General features: G+C 50.3%; 1 protein-coding gene across 2 annotated transcripts in view; it reads left to right on the top strand.

The window, feature by feature from the left end:
• Window positions 1-24,408, top strand: part of UBR1 (ubiquitin protein ligase E3 component n-recognin 1) — a 311,682-nt gene that overhangs the window by 33,192 nt on the left and 254,082 nt on the right. For both annotated transcript variants that reach the window (XR_012727818.1, XM_075331219.1), the window contains exon 6: window positions 6,304-6,445. Coding sequence is in view for 1 of the 2 variants with exons in the window: in XM_075331219.1 (XP_075187334.1) it covers window positions 6,304-6,445 (142 nt within the window). In the remaining variant the exon portion in view is untranslated. The remainder of the gene's footprint in view (window positions 1-6,303; window positions 6,446-24,408) is intronic.

The following is a 24,408-nucleotide window of genomic DNA, read 5'->3' as shown; positions in this document are numbered from 1 at the left end:
CTGGGATAGGCCACCTGACTTTTTAACTTTTACTATTCTAGAATATTTTGCAGCTATGTAACTTTTCTAGAACACTTGTTTTTATAGCCGTATTTATAGAATATTTGCTGAAAGGGGTTGTCAAACATCCAAAATGTGTTTTTTTGTTTTTTTTGTTTAAATATCCAACTTTCCACTGTAACCACTCTTGTAACTTATTTTATTAAACACAATAGCTTACACTTCTTCCTGTCTAATCCCTTAACCCCTTCACGACCGGCCGATTTTTCGCTTTCCGTTTTTTTTTTTCGCCATTTTTCATTCTGAGAGACGGAACGTTTTTATTTTTCAGTCAATATGGTCATGTGAGGGCTCATTTTTTGCGGAACGAGCTGTACTTTTAAATGAAACTATCAGTTTTACCATATAGTGTACTGAAAAACGGCAAAAAAATTCCAAATGCAGAAAAATTGCAAAAAAAGCGCGATAGCACTATGGTTTTTGAGATATTTTATTCACGGTGTTCACTATATGGTAAAACTGATGTGTGGGTGTGATGCCTCAGGTCAGTGCGAGTTCGTAGACACCAAACGTATAGGTTTACTTTTATATAAGGGGTTAAAAAAAATCGTAAGTTTGAAAAAAGTGGCGCACGTTTTACGCCATATTCCGTGGCCCATAGCGTTCTCATTTTTCGGGATCTATGGCTCAGTGACGGCTTATTTTTTGCGTCTCGAGCTGACGTTTTTAACGGTACCATTTTTGCGCAAATGCTACGTTTTGATCGCCTCTTATTGCATTTTGCGCAAAAGTTGTGGCGACAAAACGTCGTTTTGGCGTTTGGAATTTTTTTGCCGCTACGCCGTATACTGACCAGATTAATTGATTTTATATTTTGATCGGGCGTTTCTGAATGCGGCGATACCAAAAGTGTGTATATTTTTTATTTTTTTTAACCCTTTGATTTTCAATGGGGCGAATGGGGGGTGATTTGAACTTTTTTTTTATTTTTTTTTTTTTTTTTTTTTTTTTTATTTTACTAGTCCCCCTAGGGGGATATTGCGATCAGCAATCCGATCGCTCTGCAGTATCTGCTGATCACAGCTGTAAACAGCAGATACGCTCTTTCTCTTTTGCTGTGCCGCGGGCACAGCGAAAGTGAAAGCAAGTCATCTGTAGTACAGGAGTCACATAGCAGGCACACATCTCAGCTGTGAAAATCAGCTGAGATGTGTGCCGATCGCGGCATGCTGCCGCCGGAGGACCGCGGGCAGTAACATTATGACATTTAGGCTCTGTGCGCACTGGGAAGTGGAATTTTCTTGAGAAAATTCCGCATGCCCTCAAAGATTACCGCACCCGCGGTAAAAAACCGCGGGTAACCGCACCCGAAAACCGCAAGCGGTTTGCCGCGGTTTGCTGCGGTTTTACCGCGGTATTATTCGCGGTATTGCCGCGGTTTTGCCGCGTGCGGGTTGGGATGTGCTTTATTGCATTCAATGCAATAAAGCACATTGAAGAAAAAAAAAAAAAAAAAAGTCATTTAATTCTGAGAGTAGATAGACAGAAGAATAGATAGAGGGATAGATAGATACAGAGGGATAGATAGATAGAGAGATAGATGACAGATCGCTGCATTTCCCACGGTCGGCAGTGAGTTCACATTACCGGCCGTGGGAAATGACCGGTAATTACCTCTGCTGCTTTCATTCAGCCTGTGTCTGTGACAGTCGCGGCTGGATGGAAGCAGCGCTGGACGTCGGACCTGGATTATGCCGGAGCTTTGTTTGGGGGGGGTTAATAAAATGGTGAACGAGGCTTGTTTGTTTTATTTAAAATAAAGGATTTTTCGGTGTCTGTGTTTTTTTTCACTTTACTTACGGGTTGATCATGTCAGCTGTCACATAGATGCTGCCATGATCAAGCCTGGGGTTAATGGCGGTGGTCCCCCATCACCATTAACCCCTTGTATTACCTTGCCACCACTGCTACACGGTGGCAAGAAGAGCCGAGGACACGCCGGTATTGTCGCATATTGCATGCGACAGTGCCGGGGCAGCTGCGGCTGATATTCTCGGCTGCAGGAGGGGGAGTGAGGCGGGGGACATTACCCCTGCCCCTCTCCCTCCCCAGCCTGAGAATACCGGGCCGCCGCTGTGTGCTTACCTCGGCTGGAAGGTAAAAATACAGCGGAGCCCACGTTTTTTTTTTCTTCTATATTTCCGTTTTCTTTCTATGTGTGTTCTATGTGTCTGTGTCTGTGTTCTATGTCTGTGATGTCTGTGTCTGTGATCTATGTATGTGATGTGTCTGTGTGTCTGTGTGTCTGTGATCTGTGTGTGTGTTTACTCTGCACGGCTTCCTCTTCCTGTAATGACATCACTTCCCTGCAAAACCGCAAGCAAGTGATGCACATTACCGGAGGTAAACCGCAAAATACCGCAGGGAATAACGCAGGAAAACGCAGTGAACCGCACAGAATTTGCTGCCTGCGTTATTCCCTGCGGGATTTCTTGATTAACATTGAGTCAATGGAGTGAAATCCCGCAGCGATGTGCGGAAAAGAAGTGACATGCACTTGTTTTTGCTGCGGGATTTCCGCAGCAAAACATGCAGCTGTCAAATTCCGCCCAGTGCGCACAGGATTTTTTTTCTCCATAGGATTTGCTGGTGATTCACTGCAGAGATGTTATGAACATTTTCTGCAGCGAAACATGCAGCAAATCCGCGGCAAAATCCGCGAAAAATCCGGTAAGTGCGCACATAGCCTAAGGATGTAATTTTACTGCCCGCGATCGTTAAGGGGTTAAGCAGTGTGCCCACAGGGCTTTTTTTTTTAATCAATAAAGAAAAATGAAAACAAATCCCAGCAAAGGCTGAAAATCATGACTTGCTATGCCCTTGTTGCTGCTTTTTTTTTTTTTTTTTTTTTTTTCCTGATGAAAAAATAGTGGGCACATAGCCTAAAAGCAGTTTAACTGCACTTTCTGTGGCATTTCGTTTGAGGAGTCCCAAATAGGAGGCCAGCCCTGCACTTGATTCTCTGCAGCCTCTATAGCTCTTCCTGGAACAGGATATCAGGGAGCAGTGCTGCAGTTACTTACTACAGTTTATTGCTTTGATTATCCATAGTGCTAGAAGCTGTGAGATAAGTGAGTGCAGCACCAGCACTCTTCGATAGCAGGGACAGAGGCAGAGTTCCTGCACTGCACGCGACACTTTTATCGCCATGGATCCAAGGAGTCTCCAAAGGGTGTCAATGCAATAAACTGTAGTAACTAACTACAGGGCTGTCCACTGACATCCTGTTCCAGGTGGTGTGATAAATGCTGTAGAGAAGGGAGTGCAGCTCCAGCCTCCTGTAATGCAATGTTTGAGACTTGTTTTTTTTTAAAAAAAAAAAAAAAAAAATCACAGGCAGTTGGGGGAGAGGGGACACAGGGAAAGGTCTAGGGTATGATATAACTAATTCAAGTGTTTAGGGTATAAAGATAAAGACTTATGAAGGACACTATGTGCTAGACCAGCTGTGGGGAACCTCCGGCCCGTGGGCTGTATGCGGCCCGTGACTTTTTTTTATGCGGCCCCCGGGGACATTCCTGGGGATGGGTGTGCTCTGCCGGCAGCCGTGCTTTTACCGGCTGCTGGCCCTTTAAATCCCACTGCCTGATGACCTGAGGGTAGATGCTAGAATGTACGGGCTCAATCCAGAACCTGACTTCCAGGACCTGACTTCCAGGACCTGACTTCCAGGACCTGACTTCCAGGACCTGACTTCCAGGACCTGACTTCCAGGACCTGACTTCCAGGACCTGACTTCCAGGACCTGACTTCCAGGACCTGACTTCCAGGACCTGACTTCCAGGACCTGACTTCCAGGACCTGACTTCCAGGACCTGACTTCCAGGACCTGACTTCCAGGACCTGACTTCCAGGACCTGACTTCCAGGACCTGACTTCCGCTCATACATTCTAGGCTTAACCCCGGCCTGTGCTAGTGTGCTCTGGTGGGCGGGGTAAGCAGCACGCTGCGATGAAGTCACAGAAGAGCTGTAGCAGATTTACTGGCCTTCTGGACCTGTGCTGTGCGAACCCTCCCACCCCAGTACTTTGAGTACTCAACCTATCGCTGTGTGTACCCCCTCGTGCTGTGTACCACCTCCCACTACGGTCTGTGCCCCCCTAGTGCTGTCTGTACCCCCTGGGTGATGTCTATGCTCCCCCAGTGCTGTCCATGCCACGGTCAGTGCTGTCTGTGCACCCCAGTTCTGTGTGCCACCCCTCAGTACTGTGTACCCCCCCAGTGCTCTGTACTCTCCACTGCTGTCTGTACCCTCCCACTGCTGTCTATGCCCCCCCAGTCCGTGCCCTCCTGGTGATGTCTGTTCCCCCAGTCCTGTCTGTCTCGTGCTGCCACCTAGTGCTGTCTCGTGCTGCCACCTAGTGCTGTCTCGTGCTGCCACCTAGTGCTGTCTCGTGCTGCCACCTAGTGCTGTCTCGTGCTGCCACCTAGTGCTGTCTCGTGCTGCCACCTAGTGCTGTCTCGTGCTGCCACCTAGTGGTGTCCCGTGCTGCCTCCTAGTGGTGTCCCGTGCTGCCTCCTAGGGTGGTGTCCCGTGCTGCCTCCTAGGGTGGTGTCCCGTGCTGCCTCCTAGGGTGGTGTCCCGTGCTGCCTCCTAGGGTGGTGTCCCGTGCTGCCTCCTAGGGTGGTGTCCCGTGCTGCCTCCTAGGGTGGTGTCCCGTGCTGCCTCCTAGGGTGGTGTCCCGTGCTGCCTCCTAGGGTGGTGTCCCGTGCTGCCTCCTAGGGTGGTGTCCCGTGCTGCCTCCTAGGGTGGTGTCCCGTGCTGCCTCCTAGGGTGGTGTCCCGTGCTGCCTCCTAGGGTGGTGTCCCGTGCTGCCTCCTAGGGTGGTGTCCCGTGCTGCCTCCTAGGGTGGTGTCCCGTGCTGCCTCCTAGGGTGGTGTCCCGTGCTGCCTCCTAGGGTGGTGTCCCGTGCTGCCTCCTAGGGTGGTGTCCCGTGCTGCCTCCTAGGGTGGTGTCCCGTGCTGCCTCCTAGGGTGGTGTCCCGTGCTGCCTCCTAGGGTGGTGTCCCGTGCTGCCTCCTAGGGTGGTGTCCCGTGCTGCCTCCTAGGGTGGTGTCCCGTGCTGCCTCCTAGGGTGGTGTCCCGTGCTGCCTCCTAGGGTGGTGTCCCGTGCTGCCTCCTAGGGTGGTGTCCCGTGCTGCCTCCTAGGGTGGTGTCCCGTGCTGCCTCCTAGGGTGGTGTCCCGTGCTGCCTCCTAGGGTGGTGTCCCGTGCTGCCTCCTAGGGTGGTGTCCCGTGCTGCCTCCTAGGGTGGTGTCCCGTGCTGCCTCCTAGGGTGGTGTCCCGTGCTGCCTCCTAGGGTGGTGTCCCGTGCTGCCTCCTAGTGTCTCCAGTCCGAGACAAACCTAGAAAAGCAGCTGTGAGAAACCAGATGATCAATATAACCAAACATCACAGCCGCACCTAAGAGAAGCAGCTCCTTCCACCACAGTAGGGGTGTAGGGGGTGAGTTTATTAATACTTTAACTAAATATAACAGGGTAGTTTTCAAGTTGATAATTTTGTGCGGCCCCCTCCAAAGGTTAGTAGGAAATTCCAAATGGTCCCCGGCAGTGAAAAGATTCGCCACCCCTGTGCTAGACTATCCCTTTAATGCATTCGTAAATAAAATTAAAGGGGTTTTTTTTTTTCCAAGCGTAATAACAAAAGTATCTGTGTATTCTGAGTATTATTGGTAATATCAAATCACATTTTAGGAGAAAATAACTTTTTTTATTTTATTATCCTGCCCTGTTTTGTTTCAATGCTGCCTGGACTTACTATGCAGCAAATGGTCAATGTGAAGGACTTTAGTCCCCATGATTTTGCGGTTCCTCTCCTAGATACTGCCTTATCTATTCTTTGTGCCCCTCTATTTCCACTTGCAGGCTGGTTCTGTAATTATCCTTGGTCTGTTTTGATCATTTACTAGCTGAACATATCCGCGGCCTAGCGTGAGAAACAGGTTCCCCCTGCATATAAGCTATATGCATAGAATTGCTGGATATCTGACTTCTTTAGATTTGCCCAGGGCAAACAGTTCGGTCACCTTCCTTTTTCTAAAATCAAAACGTGGACATGAGATTTCATAGTTGGAGTATGTGTAGCTAGGAGACCCATTCGGAAGTGATGGCTTGGGCAGTGCTAAATGCAACGCTATTGGATTTCTGTGTCGGGACCGATATCTTTAAAGGAACAGGAGGGCCTCAATTATTTATTTTGGGACTGTGTATAAATATCTGAACAACCTCTTTTCTCCTGCAGCCTGGTAAAGCCAAACCTTTACTACTGTCTGGTGTACAACGATGAATTGGACAGCAGTGAAAACTTCCTCTACAGTCTGCAGAGAGCCCTGGGCCGTACCCGGAGAGAGGTCCACACATTAGCCCATGATGTCGAGCAAGAGGTCGGTGAACGGTTTCTATTCTACACTAGTAAACTTTTATACAGTGGCACCTCTGTTTTGTCAATCTGAAAATAATCGCTTAAATCTAAAACCGACAGAAACCAAAGCAATCATTTCTTTATCATTCCTTTGGGAGACCCAGACCTTGGGTGTTTAGCTTCTGCCTCCGGAGGACACACAAAGTACTACACTAAAAAGTGTAGCTCCTCCCTCTGAGCTTATACACCCCCTGGTGAGCCAGTCCCAGCCAGTTTATCGCTTTGTGTTCAGGAGGCATACATCCACACATGCATTCTCATGATTTTTTTCTTTTTTTGGAAGAGATTGAAGAAGTGCGGGTCCACGTCTGGACCCCCGGCATGTCCCTTCTCACCCCACTGTGTCGGTGGTGTTGTAAGGTTGATTTCCAAGGCTGGAGCCTTACATGCCGTGCTCCTTCACCATCCCTCCTGGGCTCTGGCTTGAAGTGGGAGCCAGCACGGTCTCCATGCCTGGCAGGAGACCGGTCTCCATCTACAGCCCCTTGAGGATTCTGCTGGACCGGAGCACTCATCCCCAGGGACCTGGCCCTGCGTCTCAGCAGCTAAGTACCTGAGACGTTTATATGTTGGGGGTCCCTGTTCTTTATAATATGGGGAGAGTATGCTGAATGTATTTATTTTGGCATTTCCGGCGGGTTCTCTAGCTTTCGCCCGAGAACCGCGCCGATGGTGCCAGCGCGTCGGCCTCGCCGCTTAAATTTAGGCCCCGGCTTTGCCGGAGGCCTAGTTTCTGTTAACTACTCTCGCATGTCACTAATGTCACGGCTCCTCCCTGCGGCCGTCCTGTACAGGGGAGGGACACTCCCCACTGCTGGGGCGTGTCTCCTCCCCTGCAGGTCTCTATAGCCCTCCAGTTCCGGCTCTCCTACATTAACGCCCCAAGTCCCGCCCCCTCTCTTCGCTCCGGCGGCCATTTTCTTAGGCAGAGTTCACTCTGCGCTGGACCTCTCTGCACTCTGCATCCCTGCTGAGGTGCTGTGCATTGGGGGTTCGGGCTTCGGGATCTGGAGGGCACACAACACCGCTTCCAGCGGTCTGGTAAGCCACAGCCGGTCTCTGGTTGGGGACCTCTGTATATTCTCCCTGGGGTTCATTCTCTTGCAGAGCCCCCACTCCAGCAGCATGTCTCACACGAGGAGCAAGGCTCCAAAGCTTTATACTGTATGCGCTGCATGTAAGCTCCTGCTGCCTGAACCGAGCACCTATCCACATTGTGATGTCTGCTCTAACTTGGCGGTGCCACAGCCTGGAGTCTAACCCCCAGTGGTCTCTCCGGCTGCCTCTGCACCTGTGGCTGAACCCCCGGCCTGGGTAGAATCCTTCTCTAGGTCTATATCCCAGTCATTTGCTGAGTTCATGGCACTTCTGTCCAGGACTTTGATGAATATGCATCAGCCCTCCTCACAGGGTGCCTCTAATGCTCTTGCTAAGGGTCCTTTAGGATCCCTATCCTCTGACCTCTGTCCATCGGAGCTCACAGAGGATTCATCCTCATGTCCCAGACCCCGTCCTCCTAAGAAAAGGCGCAGGGTTTCCTCTCCCTCCTCATCCCGTGGCTCTGATTCAAGAGCTGACTCGCAAGATGAGGAGGATGCCCTTACGGGGGGCTCGGAGGCTAACTCCATGTACCCCATCGATCTTTCCGAGGGTGACTCAGATCTTAGTGACTTGATTGCTTCTATTAATTCTGTGCTGGATCTCAATCCGCCAGTATCAGAGGAGCAACCCTCTCTGGCAGAAAAGCACCAGTTTACCTCGCCTAAGAGAGTAAAGAGTGTGTTCTTTAACCACTCCAGTTTTCAGACCGCTGTGACCAAACCCAGGGCCTGTCCTGACAAACGCTTCCCAAAGCGTGTTTCTGATGACAGTTTTCCCTTTCCACCTGAGGTGGTCAAGGAGTGGGCTCACTCCCCAAAGGTAGACCCCCCCCCGGTGTCTAGGCTCTCAGCCCGGACCGTTGTCGGTGGCTGACTGCACCTCACTTAAGGATTCCACTGACCGTCAGATTGACATTCTGGCCAAATCTGTGTATGAAGCAGCGGGGGCCGCGTTTTCCCTGACTTTTGCAGCAGTGTGGGCTCTCAAAGCCATCTCTGCTTCTCTAGAGGAGATGCATTCCCTCACCAAGGAATCTATGCCTGAGATGGTTGCCTTAACTTCTCAAGCTTCAGCTTTTTCATCTTATGCCATGTCTGCCATGCTAGAGACTTCTCACCGCACTGCGGTGGCTTCGGCTAATTCCCTCGTTATCCGCAGGATCTTGTGGCTTCGAGAGTGGAAGGCAGATGCTTCTTCAAAGAAGTACCTTGCTGGGCTCCCTTTTGCGGGTTCCCGGCTGTTCGGTGAACAGCTGGATGAAATTAAGGAAGCTACTGGCGGGAAGAGTACTTCCATGCCACAAACCAAGACCAGGAAACCTGCCCAGGGTAGGACTCAGTCGAGGTTTCGTTCCTTTCGTTCCTCCAACTGGTCGTCCTCTAAGCCCTCCGCCTCGTCCGCTAACTCAGCTAAGGACCAGAAATCCAACTGGCGCCCAAAAGCGCGTCCGCAGAAGACCGCAGGAGGTTCTGCCACTAAGGCAGCCTCCTCGTGACTCTGCCCGCTCCAGCAACGTCCTTAGTCGGTGGCAGGCTCTCCCACTTTGGCGACGCTTGGTTAAAACAAGTCTCCGATCAGTGGGTGAGAGATATCATATCTCACGGCTACAGGATAGAATTCTCTTCCAGCCCGCCAAACAGATTTTTTTTTTTTCTCAACTCCCCCCTGCTCCAAGGCCGCCTTCTCACAGGCCGTGGCATCCTTGCAGGCAAACTGAGTAATTGTACCAGTTCCCGCTCGGGAACGGTTCAGAGGTTTTTACTCAAACCTCTTCCTAGTTCCCAAAAAGGACGGTACCTTCCGGCCCATCCTGGATCTCAAGCTTCTCAACCAGCATGTTCGGGTGCGGCATTTTCGCATGGAGTCTCTACGATCAGTCATTGCCTCAATGACCCAGGGGGATTTCCTGGCGTCCATCGACATCAGAGATGCCTATCTACATGTGCCAATTGCAGTTTCACACCAGCGTTGGTTACGTTTTGCAATAGGAGAGGATCATTTCCAATTCGTGGCTCTCCCCTTCGGGTTAGCCACGGCCCCTCGGGTATTCACCAAGGTCATGGCAGCAGTGATTGCGGTTCTGCACCTCCAGGGGTTGGCAGTGCTCCCTTACCTGGACGACCTTCTAGTCGAGGCTTCATCCAGCGCAGACTGTCAGCGGAGTGTCTCGCTCACTCTCGCCACTCTAGCCCAATTCGGGTGGCTTGTCAATCTTCCCAAATCCACTCTGACTCCGACCCAGAGTCTCACGTACCTTGGGATGCAGTTCGAGACTTTGCCGGCACTTGTGAAGTTGCCCTTAATCAAACAGCAGTCACTCCAGCTAGCGGTGCGCTCTCTGCTGAGGCCCCGCCGTTATACCCTCAGGCGTCTGATGCAGGTGCTGGGTCAAATGGTGGGGTCCATGGAGGCTGTTCCCTTTGCCCAGTTCCATCTGCGTCCCCTGCAGCTGGACATTCTCCGCTGTTGGGACAAGCGGCCTTCCTCCTTACACAGGTTAGTGGCTCTGTCGCCACGGACCAGGAGCTCTCTTCAGTGGTGGCTTCGGCCCCTCTCCCTGTCCCAAGGGCGCTCCTTCCTGGCCCCGTCCTGATTCTCACCACGGATGCCAGTCTATCCGGCTGGGGAGCGGTATGTCTCCACCACAGAGCGCAGGGCACTTGGACTCCATCCGAGTCAGCCCTTTCAATCAATGTGCTGGAAAACAGAGCCGTGCTTCTAGCTCTCCTAGCATTTTACCACCTGTTGGCGGGCAGGCACATTCGAGTCCAGTCAGACAACGCGACAGCGGTTGCCTACATCAATCACAAAGGCGGGACACGCAGCCGACTGGTAATGATGGAGGTACAACGCATCCTTCAATGGGCGGAGGACTCCAAGTCCACAATATCCGCAGTCCACATCCCAGGCGTGGAAAACTGGGAGGCAGATTATCTCAGCCGTCAATCCGTGGACGGTGGCGAGTGGTCCCTGCACCCGGCAGTGTTTCAGTCAATGTGCCTTAAATGGGGCACTCTGGACGTGGACCTAATGGCATTCCGTCACAACAACAAAGTTCATGTTTACGTGGCTCGCTCCCACGATCCTCAGGCCTTCGCCGCGGACGCTCTGGTTCAAGACTGGTCCCAGTTTCGTCTGTACTACGTGTTTCCCCCTCTAGCTCTCTTGCCCAGAGTCCTGCGCAAGATCAGAATGGAGGGCCGTCGAGTCATCCTCATTGCACCGGACTGGCCCAGGCGAGCTTGGTATCCGGACCTGCTCCAACTGTCTGTAGAGATGCCGTGGCATCTCCCGGACCGTCCAGACCTACTCTCGCAAGGTCAGTTTTTCCGCCCGAATTCTGCGGCTCTCAAATAGACGGCGTGGCTCTTGAGTCCTGGATTTTGACGACTTCTGGTATTCCTCCTGAAGTCATCTCCACTATGACTCGGGCCCGTAAGTATTCCTCCGCTAAGATCTATCACAGGACTTGGAAAATTTTCCTGTCCTGGTGTCATTCTACCGGCCATCCTCCTTGGCCATTCTCTTTGCTGACCCTTCTGTCTTTTCTACAGTCCGGTCTGCAGCTAGGACTGTCCCTCAACTCTCTCAAGGGACAAGTCTCAGCTCTGTCAGTTCTGTTCCAGCGGCGTCTCGCTCGGCTGGCTTAGGTCCGCACCTTCATGCAAGGTGCGTCTCACATCATTCCGCCTTATTGGCGGCCCTTGGATCCCTGGGACCTTAACTTGGTCCTCACGATATTGCAGAAACCCCCTTTCAAGCCCCTTAGGGAGGTTTCTTTGTATCGTCTTTCTCAGAAAGTGGCCTTTCTGGTTGCCATAACTTCTCTCAGTCTGATTTGGCTGCGCTCTCTTCGGAGTCACCTTTTTTAGTTTTTCATCAAGACAAGGTGGTTCTCCGTCCGACTCCGGACTTTCTTCCTAAGGTGGTCTCTCCCTTCCACCTTAACCAGGACATTACCTTACCTTCCTTCTGTCCGGCCCCTGTTCATCGCTTTGAGAAAGCGCTGCATACTCTAGATCTGGTGCGTGCTCTCCGGATCTGTGTCTCGCACCGCTGCGCTCAGGCGGTGCACCTCTTTTTGTGCTAACCACAGGTCGGCGCAAGGGCCTCCCTGCTTCTAAGCAGACCTTAGCCCGTTGGATTAGATCGACTATTTCGGACGCCTACCAGAGTACTCAGGTGCCTCCCCCGCCGGGGATCAAGGCACACTCGACCAGAGCTGTCGGTGCCTCTTGGGCTTTTAGGCACCAGGCTATGGCTCAACAAGTCTGTCAGGCTGCCACTTGGACTAGCCTGCATACCTTTTCGAAGCACTACCAAGTGCATGCTCATGCTTCGGCAGATGCGAGCTTGGGCAGACGCATCCTTCAGGCGGCGGTCGCCCATTTGTGAAGTTAGGTTCTGCCTACTTCTTAGTTTTTCTGTTTATTTCCCACCCAGGGACTGCTTTGGAACGTCCCAAGGTCTGGGTCTCCCAAAGGAACGATAAAGAAAGAGAATTTTGTTTACTTACCGTAAATTCTTTTTCTTATAGTTCCGTATTGGGAGACCCAGCACCCTCCCTGTTGCCTGTTGGCAAATTCCTTGTTCCGTGTGTTTTTCACCGGCTGTTGTCGTGGACAGAGTCTCCGGTTGTTCCGGCTCTTGCTCTGTTCTACTTGTGGGTGGCTATTCTCCTTCAGCTTTTGCACTAAACTGGCTGGGACTGGCTCACCAGGGGGTGTATAAGCTCAGAGGGAGGAGCTACACTTTTAGGTGTAGTACTTTGTGTGTCCTCCGGAGGCAGAAGCTATACACCCAATGTCTGGGTCTCCCAATACGGAACTATAAGAAAAAGAATTTACGGTAAGTAAACAAAATTCTCTTTTTTTCATAGGAATGAATGTAAATCCAATTAATTTTAGACTCTCCAAAAACAGACCAAAACCACATTTTTCTAGAGAATAGATATTGAAAGGTAAAAGCAATAACAAGTGGAATAGCCTGAATATAAGACTACAGTAAGCCTACTCTTTAAATGCTAACATTTCACATGGCATTTACAAATACTGTACTGTATCCTTGTTTGGAAAGGGAATCCCCCTCCATAGGGACCATAGGCAAGGCACCATCTGAGGTCACTTCCCTTCCTGGCCTTTTGGCACTAAGACCAGGTTCAGAGTCAGTGGACCTATGACTCACAAGAAAGCTGTCCAAAGAAGTCTCTCTGCCGCCTTTTCTTTATCGTTCCTTATGGGAGACCCAAACCATGGGTGTATAGCTTCTGCCTCCGGAGGACACACAAAGTACTACACTCAAACGTGTAGCTCCTCCCTCCGGGCTATATACACCCCCTGGATGACAATCTAACCAGTTCAATGCTTTGTGTTCAGGAGGTCACACACACACATGCATTTTCTGATATTTTCATTTTTATTTTGATTTTAAAGATATGGAAGAAAAGCGGGTCCAGTCTGGACTCCCGGCATGTTTCTTCTCACCCCACTGTGTCGGCGGTGCTGTTAAGGTTGACTTTACAAGGCTGGAGCCTTCACATGCCGCGCTCCTTCAACATCCTCTGAGAGGCTCTGGTTTGAAGTGGGAGCCGTCTCGGTCCTCTCTGCTTGCAGGAGACCGGTCTCCATCCGCAGCCCTGTCTGGTTCCTGCTGGAAGGAGCGTTTAACCCCCCCCTCAGGGACTGGCCCTGCGTCTCAAAAGCTAAGTATTGAGACGTTTTTCAGGGGTCCCGGGTACTTTTATTAGGGGGAAAGTATGTTTTTTGTCTTTACTATAAATTCCGGCCGGTTCTGGGGGTTTCCCCTGAGAACCGCGCCGAAGGTGCCTGCTCGTCGGCCGCATGTTAAAATCTAGGCCCCGGCTTCTGTTTGGGCCTAGTTTCGGTTTCATCTTCCCCTACATGTAATTCATGCAGGGGAATAGAGTGGCGCCGCCCACCGGCCATCCAGCAGAGGGGAGGACACTCCTCTCTGAGGAGATGTTTCCCTCCCCTGCATCTCTCCTTAGCCCTCCGGTTTCCCGCTCTTGGGCTAATCCCCGCCCCCCCTCCTCCTCCCAGCGCCATTTTCTCAGCGTTTATCACACTGATCGGCGCTGGCTGCTGAACCTGCTGCTTTCCAGGAAGGCTGACGCTTTACTGGGGGTCCGAGCTGTGGAATCCGGAGGGCACACAGAGAGCGGTCTGGTAAGCCACAACCTCTGGTTGTGGGCTTTATTATACACTCTCAGGACATTCTATAGGAGTGTATTCTTACTGCAGAGCTTCCACCTCAGCAGCATGTCTGTCACCCGGAGCAGGGCTGCAAAGCTGTACGCTATATGCACTGCATGTAAGCTCATTCTGCCAGAGCCAAGCACATACCCACATTGTGATGCCTGTGCTAACATGGTTGTGTCTCAGCCTGGAGCCTCCTCAGGGGTCCCTCCGGCTGCTCCGGCCCCGGTGGCTGAACCCCCGGCTTGGGTAGCATCCTTTTCCAAAGCTATTTCCCAGTCTTTTGCCGACTCCATGGGGCAGCTGTCCCGGACTCTGCTGACCATGCATCAGCCCTCTTCTCAGGGTGCCTCTGCTGCTCCGAGCTCTGCAGAGCTCTCAGAGCATGTCCTAGGACCCCGTCCCCCTAAACGGAGACGCAGGGACCCTTCACCTTCCTCGTCCCACGGCTGTGATTCACGAGCCGAGGTGCAGGGCGAGGAGGATTCGTTTACTGTGGGCTCAGACGCTACCTCTATGTACCCAATTGACTTGTCTGAGGGTGATGCGGATGTTAGTGACTTGATTGCGTCCATTAACTCCGTACTGAACCTCAACCCACCAGAGTCAGAGGAACAAGCCTCTCTGGTAGAGATACACCAGTTTGCCTCACCTAAGAGAGCTAGGAGTACGTTTTTTAACCACTCCGCTTTTCAGGCCACTGTCACCAAGCCCAGGGCCTGTCCTGACAAACGTTTTCCGAAGCGTAGTTCTGATGACCGTTTTCCTTTTCCACCAGAGGTGGTTAAGGAGTGGGCTCAGTCTCCAAAGGTAGACCCTCCGGTGTCCAGAATCTCAGCCCGCACAGTCGTAGCTGTGGCTGATGGCACTTCTCTTAAGGATCCCACTGACCGCCAGGTTGACCTTCTGGCCAAGTCTGTATATGAGGCGGCAGGAGCCTCGTTCTCCCCGTCTTTTGCGGCAGTGTGGGCTCTTAAGGCAGTCTCTGCCTCTCTGACGGAGATTCATTCCCTCACCAGGGACTCTATACCTGAGATGGATGCCTTAACTTCTCAAGCTTCGGCTTTTTCATCCTACGCCATGTCTGCCATCCTGGAGGCTTCTCACCGCACGGCGGTGGCCTCCGCTAACTCCCTCGCGATCCGCAGGATCTTGTGGCTTCGAGAGTGGAAAGCAGACGCTTCCTCTAAGAAGTACCTTGCGAGTCTCCCTTTTGCTGGGTCCCGGCTGTTTGGTGAACAACTGGATGAAATAATTAAGGAAGCTACTGGCGGGAAGAGTACTTCCTTGCCACAAACTAAAACCAGGAAACCTGTCCAGGGCAGGAACCAATCGAGGTTTCGTTCCTTTCGTTCCTCTAACTGGTCATCCTCTATGCCCTCGACCACTACCGCAGCAAAGGATCGTAAACCCAACTGGCGCGCGAAGCCGCGTCCTCAAAAGACCGGAGGAGACGCTGCCACTAAGGCAGCCCCCTCTTGACTATCTGGCTGCGCCAGCAACGTCCTTGGTCGGTGGCAGGCTCTCCCACTTTGGCGACGTGTGGTTTCAACACGTCTCCGATCAGTGGGTGCGGGATATCCTCTCCCACGGCTACAGGATAGAATTTTCTTCCAGCCCGCCAAACAGATTTTTTCTGTCCACCCCCCCTGCTCCAAAGCCGCCGCCTTCTCTCGCCTTCCCTGCAGGCCAACGGTGTAATTGTTCCGGTTCCCGCCCGGGAACGGTTCAGCGGTTTCTACTCAAACCTTTTTCTAGTCCCCAAGAAGGACGGTTCCTTCCGGCCCATCCTGGATCTCAAGCTTCTCAACAAGCATGTTCAGGTGCGGCGCTTTCGCATGGAATCTCTGAGATCGGTCATTGCCTCAATGACCCAAGGAGATTTTCTGGCATCCATCGACATCAGAGATGCCTATCTGCATGTGCCTATTGCGGTTTCACACCAGCGTTGGCTACGCTTTGCAATCTGAGAGGAACATTTCCAATTCGTGGCTCTCCCCTTCGGGTTAGCCACGGCCCCTCGAGTATTCACCAAGGTCATGGCAGCAGTGGTTGCACTTCTGCACCTCCAGGGGTTGGCAGTGATTCCTTACCTGGACGACCTTCTAGTCAAGGCCTCATCCAGTGCAGACTGCCAGCGGAGTGTCTCACTCACTCTCGCCACGCTCGTTCAGTTCGGGTGGCTTGTCAACCTGCCCAAGTCCACTCTGACCCCGACCCAGGTACTTATGTACCTAGGGATGCAATTCAAGACTCTGCCGGCACTTGTCAAGTTGCCCTTAGTCAAACAGCAGTCCCTTCGTCTGGCGGTGCGCTCTCTGCTGAGGCACCGCCGTCATTCCATCAGACACCTCATGCAGGTGCTGGGTCAGATGGTGGCGTCAATGGAAGTGGTTCCCTTTGCCCAGTTCCATCTGCGTCCCCTGCAGCTGGACATTCTCCGCTGTTGGGACAAGCGGATCTCTTCCTTGCACAGGCTGGTGGCTCTGTCGTCACAGACCAGGAGCTCCCTTCAGTGGTGGCTTCGGCCCCTCTCTGTCACAGGGACGCTCCTTCCTGACTCCGTCCTGGGTGATCCTCACCACGGATGCCAGCCTCTCCGGTTGGGGAGCAGTATTTCTCCATCACCGAGCACAGGGCACTTGGACTCCGTCCGAATCAGCCCTCTCGATCAATGTGCTGGAGATCAGAGCTGTGTTTCTAGCTCTCCTAGCCTTTCACCACCTGTTGGCGGGCAGGCACATTCGAGTTCAGTCGGACAACGCGACAGCGGTTGCCTACATCAATCACCAGGGCGGGACTCGCAGCCGTCTGGCGATGTTGGAGGTTCAACGAATCCTCCAGTGGACGGAGGACTCAAAGTCCACCATATCTGCAGTCCACATCCCAGGCGTAGAAAACTGGGAGGCCGATTATCTCAGCCGTCAAACCGTGGACAGCGGCGAGTGGGCCCTGCATCCGTCAGTGTTCAGATCAATCTGCCGCAAGTGGGGCACTCCGGAAGTGGATCTAATGGCATCCCGGCACAACAAGAAGGTTCCGGTTTCCGTGGCTCGCTCCCACGATCCTCAAGCCTTCGCAGCGGACGCACTGGTTCAAGATTGGTCTCAGTTCTGTCTGGCCTATGTGTTCCCCCCTCTAGTTCTCTTGCCCAGGGTTCTGCGCAAGATCAGAATGGAGGGCCGTCGAGTCATAATCATTGCTCCGGACTGGCCCAGGCGAGCTTAATACCCAGACCTGCTCAGTCTGTCCGTAGGGGTGCCGTGGCATCTCCCGGACCGCCCAGACCTTCTCTCTCAAGGTCCGTTCTTCCGCCAGAATTCTGCGGCTCTCAGATTGACGGCGTGGCTCTTGAGTCCTGGATCCTGACTGCTTCAGGCATTCCCTCTGAGGTCATCTCCACTATGACTCAGGCTCGGAAGTCTTCCTCGGCCAAGATTTACCACAGGACTTGGAGGATTTTCCTGTCCTGGTGTCGCTCTTCCGACCATGCTCCTTGGCCGTTCTCCTTGCCGACCATCCTGTCTTTTCTACAGTCCGGTCTACAGCTAGGACTGTCCCTCAATTCCCTCAAGGGACAGGTGTCGGCTCTGTCGGTATTGTTCCAGCGGCGTATCGCCCAACTGGCTCAGGTGCGCACCTTCATGCAGGGCGCATCTCACATCATTCCTCCTTACCGGCGGCCCTTGGATCCCTGGGACCTTAATCTGGTCCTCACGGCCTTACAGAAACCCCCCTTTGAGCCTCTCAGGGAGGTTCCTTTGTTTAGACTTTCACAGAAAGTTGTTTTTCTAGTAGCTATAACTTCTCTCAGGAGAGTTTCTGATTTGGCTGCGCTCTCTTCGGAATCCCCCTTTTTGGTGTTTCACCAAGACAAGGTGGTTCTTCGTCCGACTCCGGACTTTCTCCCTAAGGTGGTGTCTTCTTTCCACCTTAACCAGGACATTTCATTGCCTTCTTTGTCCGGCCCCTGTGCAAAGCTTTGAGAAGGCGTTGCATTCCTTAGATTTGGTGCGGGCGCTCCGAATCTATGTGTCACACACCGCCATTTTTAGGCGGTGCACCTCACTTTTTGTGCTAACCACTAGTCAGCGCAAGGGTCTCGCTGCTTCTAAACCGACCCTAGCTCGTTGGATCAGGTCGGCTATCACCGATGCCTACCAGTGTTCTCAGGTGCCTCCTCCGCCAGGGATTAAGGCGCACTCGACCAGAGCTGTCGGTGCCTCCTGGGCTTTCAGGCACCAGGCTACGGCTCAGCAGGTTTGTCAGGCTGCCACTTGGTCCAGTCTGCACACTTTTTCGAAGCACTACCAAGTGCATGCTCATGCTTCGGCAGATGCGAGCTTGGGCAGACGCATTCTTCAGGCGGCTGTCGCCCATTTGTGAAGTTAGGTTTTGCCTACTTCTCAGTTTGGTTTATTTCCCACCCATGGACTGCTTTGGAACGTCCCATGGTCTGGGTCTCCCATAAGGAACGATGAAGAAAAAGAGAATTTTGTTTACTTACCGTAAATTCTTTTTCTTATAGTTCCGACATGGGAGACCCAGCACCCTCCCTGTTGCCTGTTGGCAGTTTTTTGTTCCGTGTGTTTTCACCGGCTGTTGTTAGTAGACAGAGTTCCGGTCTTTCCGAGTTTTACTCTCTCTACTTATGGGTGGATGTCCTCCTTCAGCTTTTGCACTGAACTGGTTAGATTGTCATCCAGGGGGTGTATATAGCCCGGAGGGAGGAGCTACACGTTTGAGTGTAGTACTTTGTGTGTCCTCCGGAGGCAGTAGCTATACACCCATGGTTTGGGTCTCCCATGTCGGAACTATAAGAAAAAGAATTTACGGTAAGTAAACAAAATTCTCTTTTTTTAAGATTTGCCTAAAATGGGGGGGAAAACATTATAAATAAGTTGCAGAGACAGCCTGCAACAGCTTTGTCTGTGTGGTTTTTTTTTTTTTTTCTTTTTTTTTTTTTTTTTCTCCACAAACCCCTGAACCTTACTCCGCATGGAGAAGATGTCCTTAATCTTTGAAGAATGCAAATCAAAAGAGTCAGTGGAGCCTCTGTGAGGAGTCTCGACATGGAAAATAGCCAGATATTCCTCCGGGAAGGACCTAGCCAAGGAGTGGCTCTTTTTAGATCACCATAACCACCATATTAAGTGCCCCTTTTAGTCAATATCCATCTCTTGACGAGTTTAAAGATATGACATTGGAAATACCAAAGCCAGGTATCCATCCACAGACAGCTGTTTCGGGGTATTGCCCCTCATCAGTGTGGAGTAGGATTCTGGCCAGGTGGGAGCAATGCCTAGTAGACCAGCAAGACAAAACAATCACTGATCTCGGGGAGACCAGCCAAAGAAAACACTGCTGGCAGCCAACGAGGGCGCTCAACACAGTGAAATCCTAGGTGCATTTCCCCCTGGAAAGTATGCAAATCTCTAAAGAAGGCACCCTCTCCCCTATTTCTCCCTTGTAATCTGCTGTCTGTTGCACTTCTAGTTGAAGGTCTTGCAGCTCTTCAGTGGTGAGCTCTTCACTGTGGTCATCTACTAACTCTTCCACGTCCACCATTCACCACCCCACCCCCACCCCCACCCCATGGATGTCCTCAAATCAACAACGGACTGCACCACGTGTAGGGTCATCAGAGGAAGGCTCAAATCCTTAAAAATGTCTCTTGGACACATACTTGCCATAATTTATTCCAGGCACATGTTAAGATCCTGGATGTCACTCCCTGCCCTGCCAAGCCTTATCTATGAGACTAATGTAGTTGAGAATGTTGACAAGCTTTTTTTCCAGCACCCATGACTGCACCACGAGAGCGAGGATCCGCCCTTCAAGGACAGGAAACCTCCAGAATAAAAAGGGGCGGCACCTCTCCCCGCATCAGTTGGTTTCCTGTCCTTGAACGGGGAACCTCCAGGAGCGGCGGTTCAAGATGGTCATAGGAACTGAATTCTTCAAGTTGTCCCAGCCCTGGCCGGTCGGTTCTGGCAGTGACACTGGTCCTGCTGCGGCTGGCAGAGGTGCTGAGGGATTGCCACAGCGGGCCCACGGGGGTTGTGACTGTGTGCAACAGCGCCTCCCTGCTACTATCTCACCCCTAGCCGGACGGGGGGCAGAGACATGGGTCATGCTGCTGCAGGGAGGCTGAGGACGCACCACGGTAGCCCACGGGGGCTGTACCTGTGGATAGCGATGCCGCTGCCTCACCAGTAATGGAGTGCAATGCACCTTCTACTATAGGATGCAGCAGCGCCAGCTTACCCGGTAAGTCCTGTGGGCACATGTTAACATAGGCGCTCCGGTGTGGCTGTACATGCGGCAGCAGGCGGTGGTGTATAGGTTGGCGCCATCTTGGGAATGGCCGGCCGTGGCACGTATGGTGCACTTGTGAGACTCCCTCTGCTTAAGATGCAACAGCGCCATCTTACCTGGTAAGCCCTGGGGCGCAAGATAACATGGGCGTTTCGGCATGGCTGTACAGCGGGCAGCGGCGGCGTGTCCGACAGCGCCATCTTATGATTGGCCGGCCGCCGTGTGTGTGATCGTCTGCGCACGCGCGAGAGCACCCCCCCCCCTGCTTGGAAGGTTTTTCGGAATGACGCCAGGCGTGTGTGTTTTTAAAGAGGCAGCAGATGTGAGGCAGACCGAGGGGCACTAGTTTGCAGGGCTGTGGAGTCAGTAAGCCAAGCCTTCGACTCAGACTCCTCAATTTCTCTTGCACCGACTCCGGCTCCGACTCCTACATATATTGCTTATAGTTAGGTGAAAAATTTATTGTAGTACATGAACATGTGTATGTGAACATCAGACATTTTAATACTTTTTATGATACAATAATCAAAATATTTGGATAGAACATAAAATATATTTTTTGGAATACAACTTTAGAACACAAGCTAATAAATTGTAAATGTAATTAATATATATATAAAAATATGTGTATATGTATAATGTACATTTGTGTGTGTATGTGTGTGTATGTGTATGTATGTGTATGTATGTGTGTATATGTGTGTATATGTGTGTATATGTGTATATATGTGTATATATATATATATATGTATATATGTATGTGTGTAATTATATATATATATATATATATATATATATATATATATATATATATATATATATATATATATATATATATATATATATATATATATATATATATATATATATATATATATATATAATTACACACATACATATATATATATATATATATATATATATAATTACACACATACATATATATATATATATATATATATATATATATATATATATATATATATATATATATATATATATATATATATATATATATATATATATATATATATATATATATATATATATATATATATATATATATATATATATATATATATATATATATATATATATATATAATATATATATATATATATATATAATATATATATATATATATATAAATTACGCACATACACAATTTATTAGCTTGTGTTCTAAAGTTGTATTCCAATAAATATATTTTATGTTCTATCCAAATATCTTGATTATTGTATCATAAAAAATATTACATGTCTGATGTTCACATTGTACTACAATAAATTTTTCACTTGAATATAAGCATTATACTAAATATTATTTAGTAAAATATTCAGCACATTCTGCATTGCACTACTGTCCCCAATTTATTATATATTTTAGGAGTCGGTGCATTTTATACCGACTCCGACTCCACCAAAATGAGCCACTCCACGACTCCGACTCCACAGCCCTGCTAGTTTGTCTGTTTTATGATACGTATTCAGCTTTTTACTGAAGTTATGTGCACCCCTCGAGTAAAGAACATTAACGGCTATGTGTTGATAATAGCACTATACTTCTTACCGCATAGACACGCGCTACAGTAGGCCCATGGGGGCTATAGCTGGGATGGCGACCTGGTGTGCAGCCCCCTAGTCTGTTCTCATCGCAGGCTGGAGTAGAGTGGCGGTAGCGTGTGATATCGCTGATCTTGTGTGTAGCGAGGCACTCTGGTCTATTATCTACACGAGATCGGTCATTGCTATTGGGCGCTATCTGAGGGTGCGCTACCGGCATAATCAACCGAAATTCCGGCTGTAGGGGGAGACATCTAAGGGGGTCTCTCAGGCGTATAGTGTGAAATATTCAGTTATACCTTTTCATTTCATTCGTATGGCTGTTGACTGATTATCTACCTTTTTGTTTCACTTACTCCCTTATTGGCTACAGTTTCCTACAAGCCTATGCAGTCCTTGATAAGGCACCTGGAGAGCAGCATATGTGTACGTCAGCAGCTTGTTACTGACATTCAGGGAACGAGTCTATGCTGGCCTCCTTAATACCTGCTTGTTCCATTTAGCATGATTGGTTTCAATAATGCATTCTGGGGTGTGCACCCTAGTATACATGATGGCGTTTAATCAATGGTTATACAAAGACAGATTATCTTATTTTTTGGACAATTGATTCATAGCCTGGGCCTCACACTGCGACAGCCAGGCGAAGTGTACTGTCACTCGGTAAAGGCGATCGCAAAGCAAGCCTCAAGGCGGTCGGGATTTCAGCACCTTTAACTCAGGTGGGATATGTGCTGGAGTGTCTAAAGTCCGAACCAACCGACAGCAGGAGAGCCTTCAAGGGGGAATTGTCGGATGACCACTCCTCCTTCTGACCTGATACTGCCTCTTGCGCCTGAATGGTGAGTGACCTCCGAAAGTTCGCTTTGTACAGAGGTTCTTGTCAGCTTTTCCTTTTGTATGCAGGACAGACTCGGTAGATGCACAAAAAAGAAAAGACGCAGGGACTGCGCTCTCTGTAACGGGAACTGTCTCATTCCTGGTCTAAAAAGCTGTGATCCGAGGGGGAGTGTAAAGCTGGTGTCACACATAACGACGACAACGACGTCGCTGCTACGTCACCATTTTCTGTGACGTTGCAGCGACGTCCCGTCGCTGTCGCTGTGTGTGACATCCAGCAACGACCTGGCCCCTGCTGTGAGGTCGCCGGTCGTTGCTGAATGTCCAGCTTCATTTTTTGGTCGTCACTCTCCCGCTGTGACACACACATCGCTGTGTGTGACAGCGAGAGAGCGACGAAATGAAGCGATCAGGAGCCGGCACTGGCAGCTGCGGTAAGCTGTAACCAGCGTAAACATCGGGTAACCAAGGGAAGACCTTTCCCTGGTTACCCGATGTTTAGGCTGGTTACCAGCCTCCGCTCTTGCTGCCAGTGCCGGCTCCTGCACTGTGACATGTGGCTGCAGTACGCATCGGGTAATTAACCCGATGTATACTGTAGCAAGGAGCCAGCGCTAAGCAGTGCGCGCGGCTCCCTGCTCTCTGCACTGACATGTAGCTGCAGCACACATCGGGTTAATTAACCCGATGTGTGCTGCAGGAGAGCAAGGAGCCAGCGCTAAGCGCGGCTCCCTGCTCTCTGAACTGTGACATGTAGCTGCAGCACACATCGGGTTAATTAACCCGATGTGTGCTGCAGGAGAGCAAGGAGCCAGCGCTAAGCGCGGCTCCCTGCTCTCTGAACATGTAGCACAGCGACCTTATGATCGCTGCTTCTGCTGTGTTTGACAGCTAAGCAGCGATCATAACAGCGACTTACAAGGTTGCTGTTACGTCACCGAAAATGGTGACGTAACAGCGACGTCGTTGTCGCTGTCGTTTAGTGTGACACCAGCTTATTTCTTTGGATTCTGTTCTCCCTCTAAGTCATACAGTGACTCAGAAGGTCATTCATGGTCCACTAAGGGCATCCCTGAAGAGACAGCCATAATAAGAAGGAAACATTTTTCATTATCGTAAGTTAGTGCCTAGAGCACACTAAACATAATACCCTCCCGGTTATTGATAATGTATACTCTCTCGTTCCTAAAGAAAGGAGCCGCAACAGTTTTTGTTTTTTTATTTTATAAAATAGTAAAAAAAAACCTTTTAAAGGAAGCAGCCTGTTCCTTATGAGACAAGGCCCCTAAGCTGGACATCGCTGTTAACAGGCTTCCAAAAAAAAAATTTTTTTTTTGCCCCGGGAGGCTGTAAGGACTTGTAGCTTCCTTCAGCAAGAAAGCTGCCTCTTCCTCAGGAATGCCTGGGTATATTCACCTGGGGCTTTACAACCAGCTATTGCAGCTACTTGCTCATCAAGGTCCCTTGCAGTATGGATTGCCCATATCAAGGGTCAGCTGAGCAAGAGTGCCCCTAGAAAGATCATGTCATCACTCCTCTTATTTCAAGGGGCAACAGCATTCCTTACAGATGTATCTGCAGACTCCACCAGGCTGGTCGGAAGGGACATCCTCAACAGTTGTCCCAACATGTAACGGAATGGAGTCAGACATCCATGGTGAAAAATTTATTCCAGAGGTCACATAGCTATTGTGGATCTGGTGGATGCACGTTCTCATGTCCAAACCGGCAGAGAAATTCCTCAGAGTAGCCATGTGTATGGAAGGAAACTTTAGACATTTCTAGTATATAGCCCTTACGGGGCCTGGCAGTGGCGCCGAGGGTCCTCGCAATACTAAAAAAAAAATAAAAAATTTTTTAATGTCCAGTCCAGGTCCAGAATTTTTGCT

This window comes from Anomaloglossus baeobatrachus, chromosome 12, assembly GCF_048569485.1.
Source record: "Anomaloglossus baeobatrachus isolate aAnoBae1 chromosome 12, aAnoBae1.hap1, whole genome shotgun sequence".
NCBI classification, from domain to species: domain Eukaryota; kingdom Metazoa; phylum Chordata; class Amphibia; order Anura; family Aromobatidae; genus Anomaloglossus; species Anomaloglossus baeobatrachus.
This window is presented reverse-complemented; position numbering and strand designations above follow the sequence as displayed.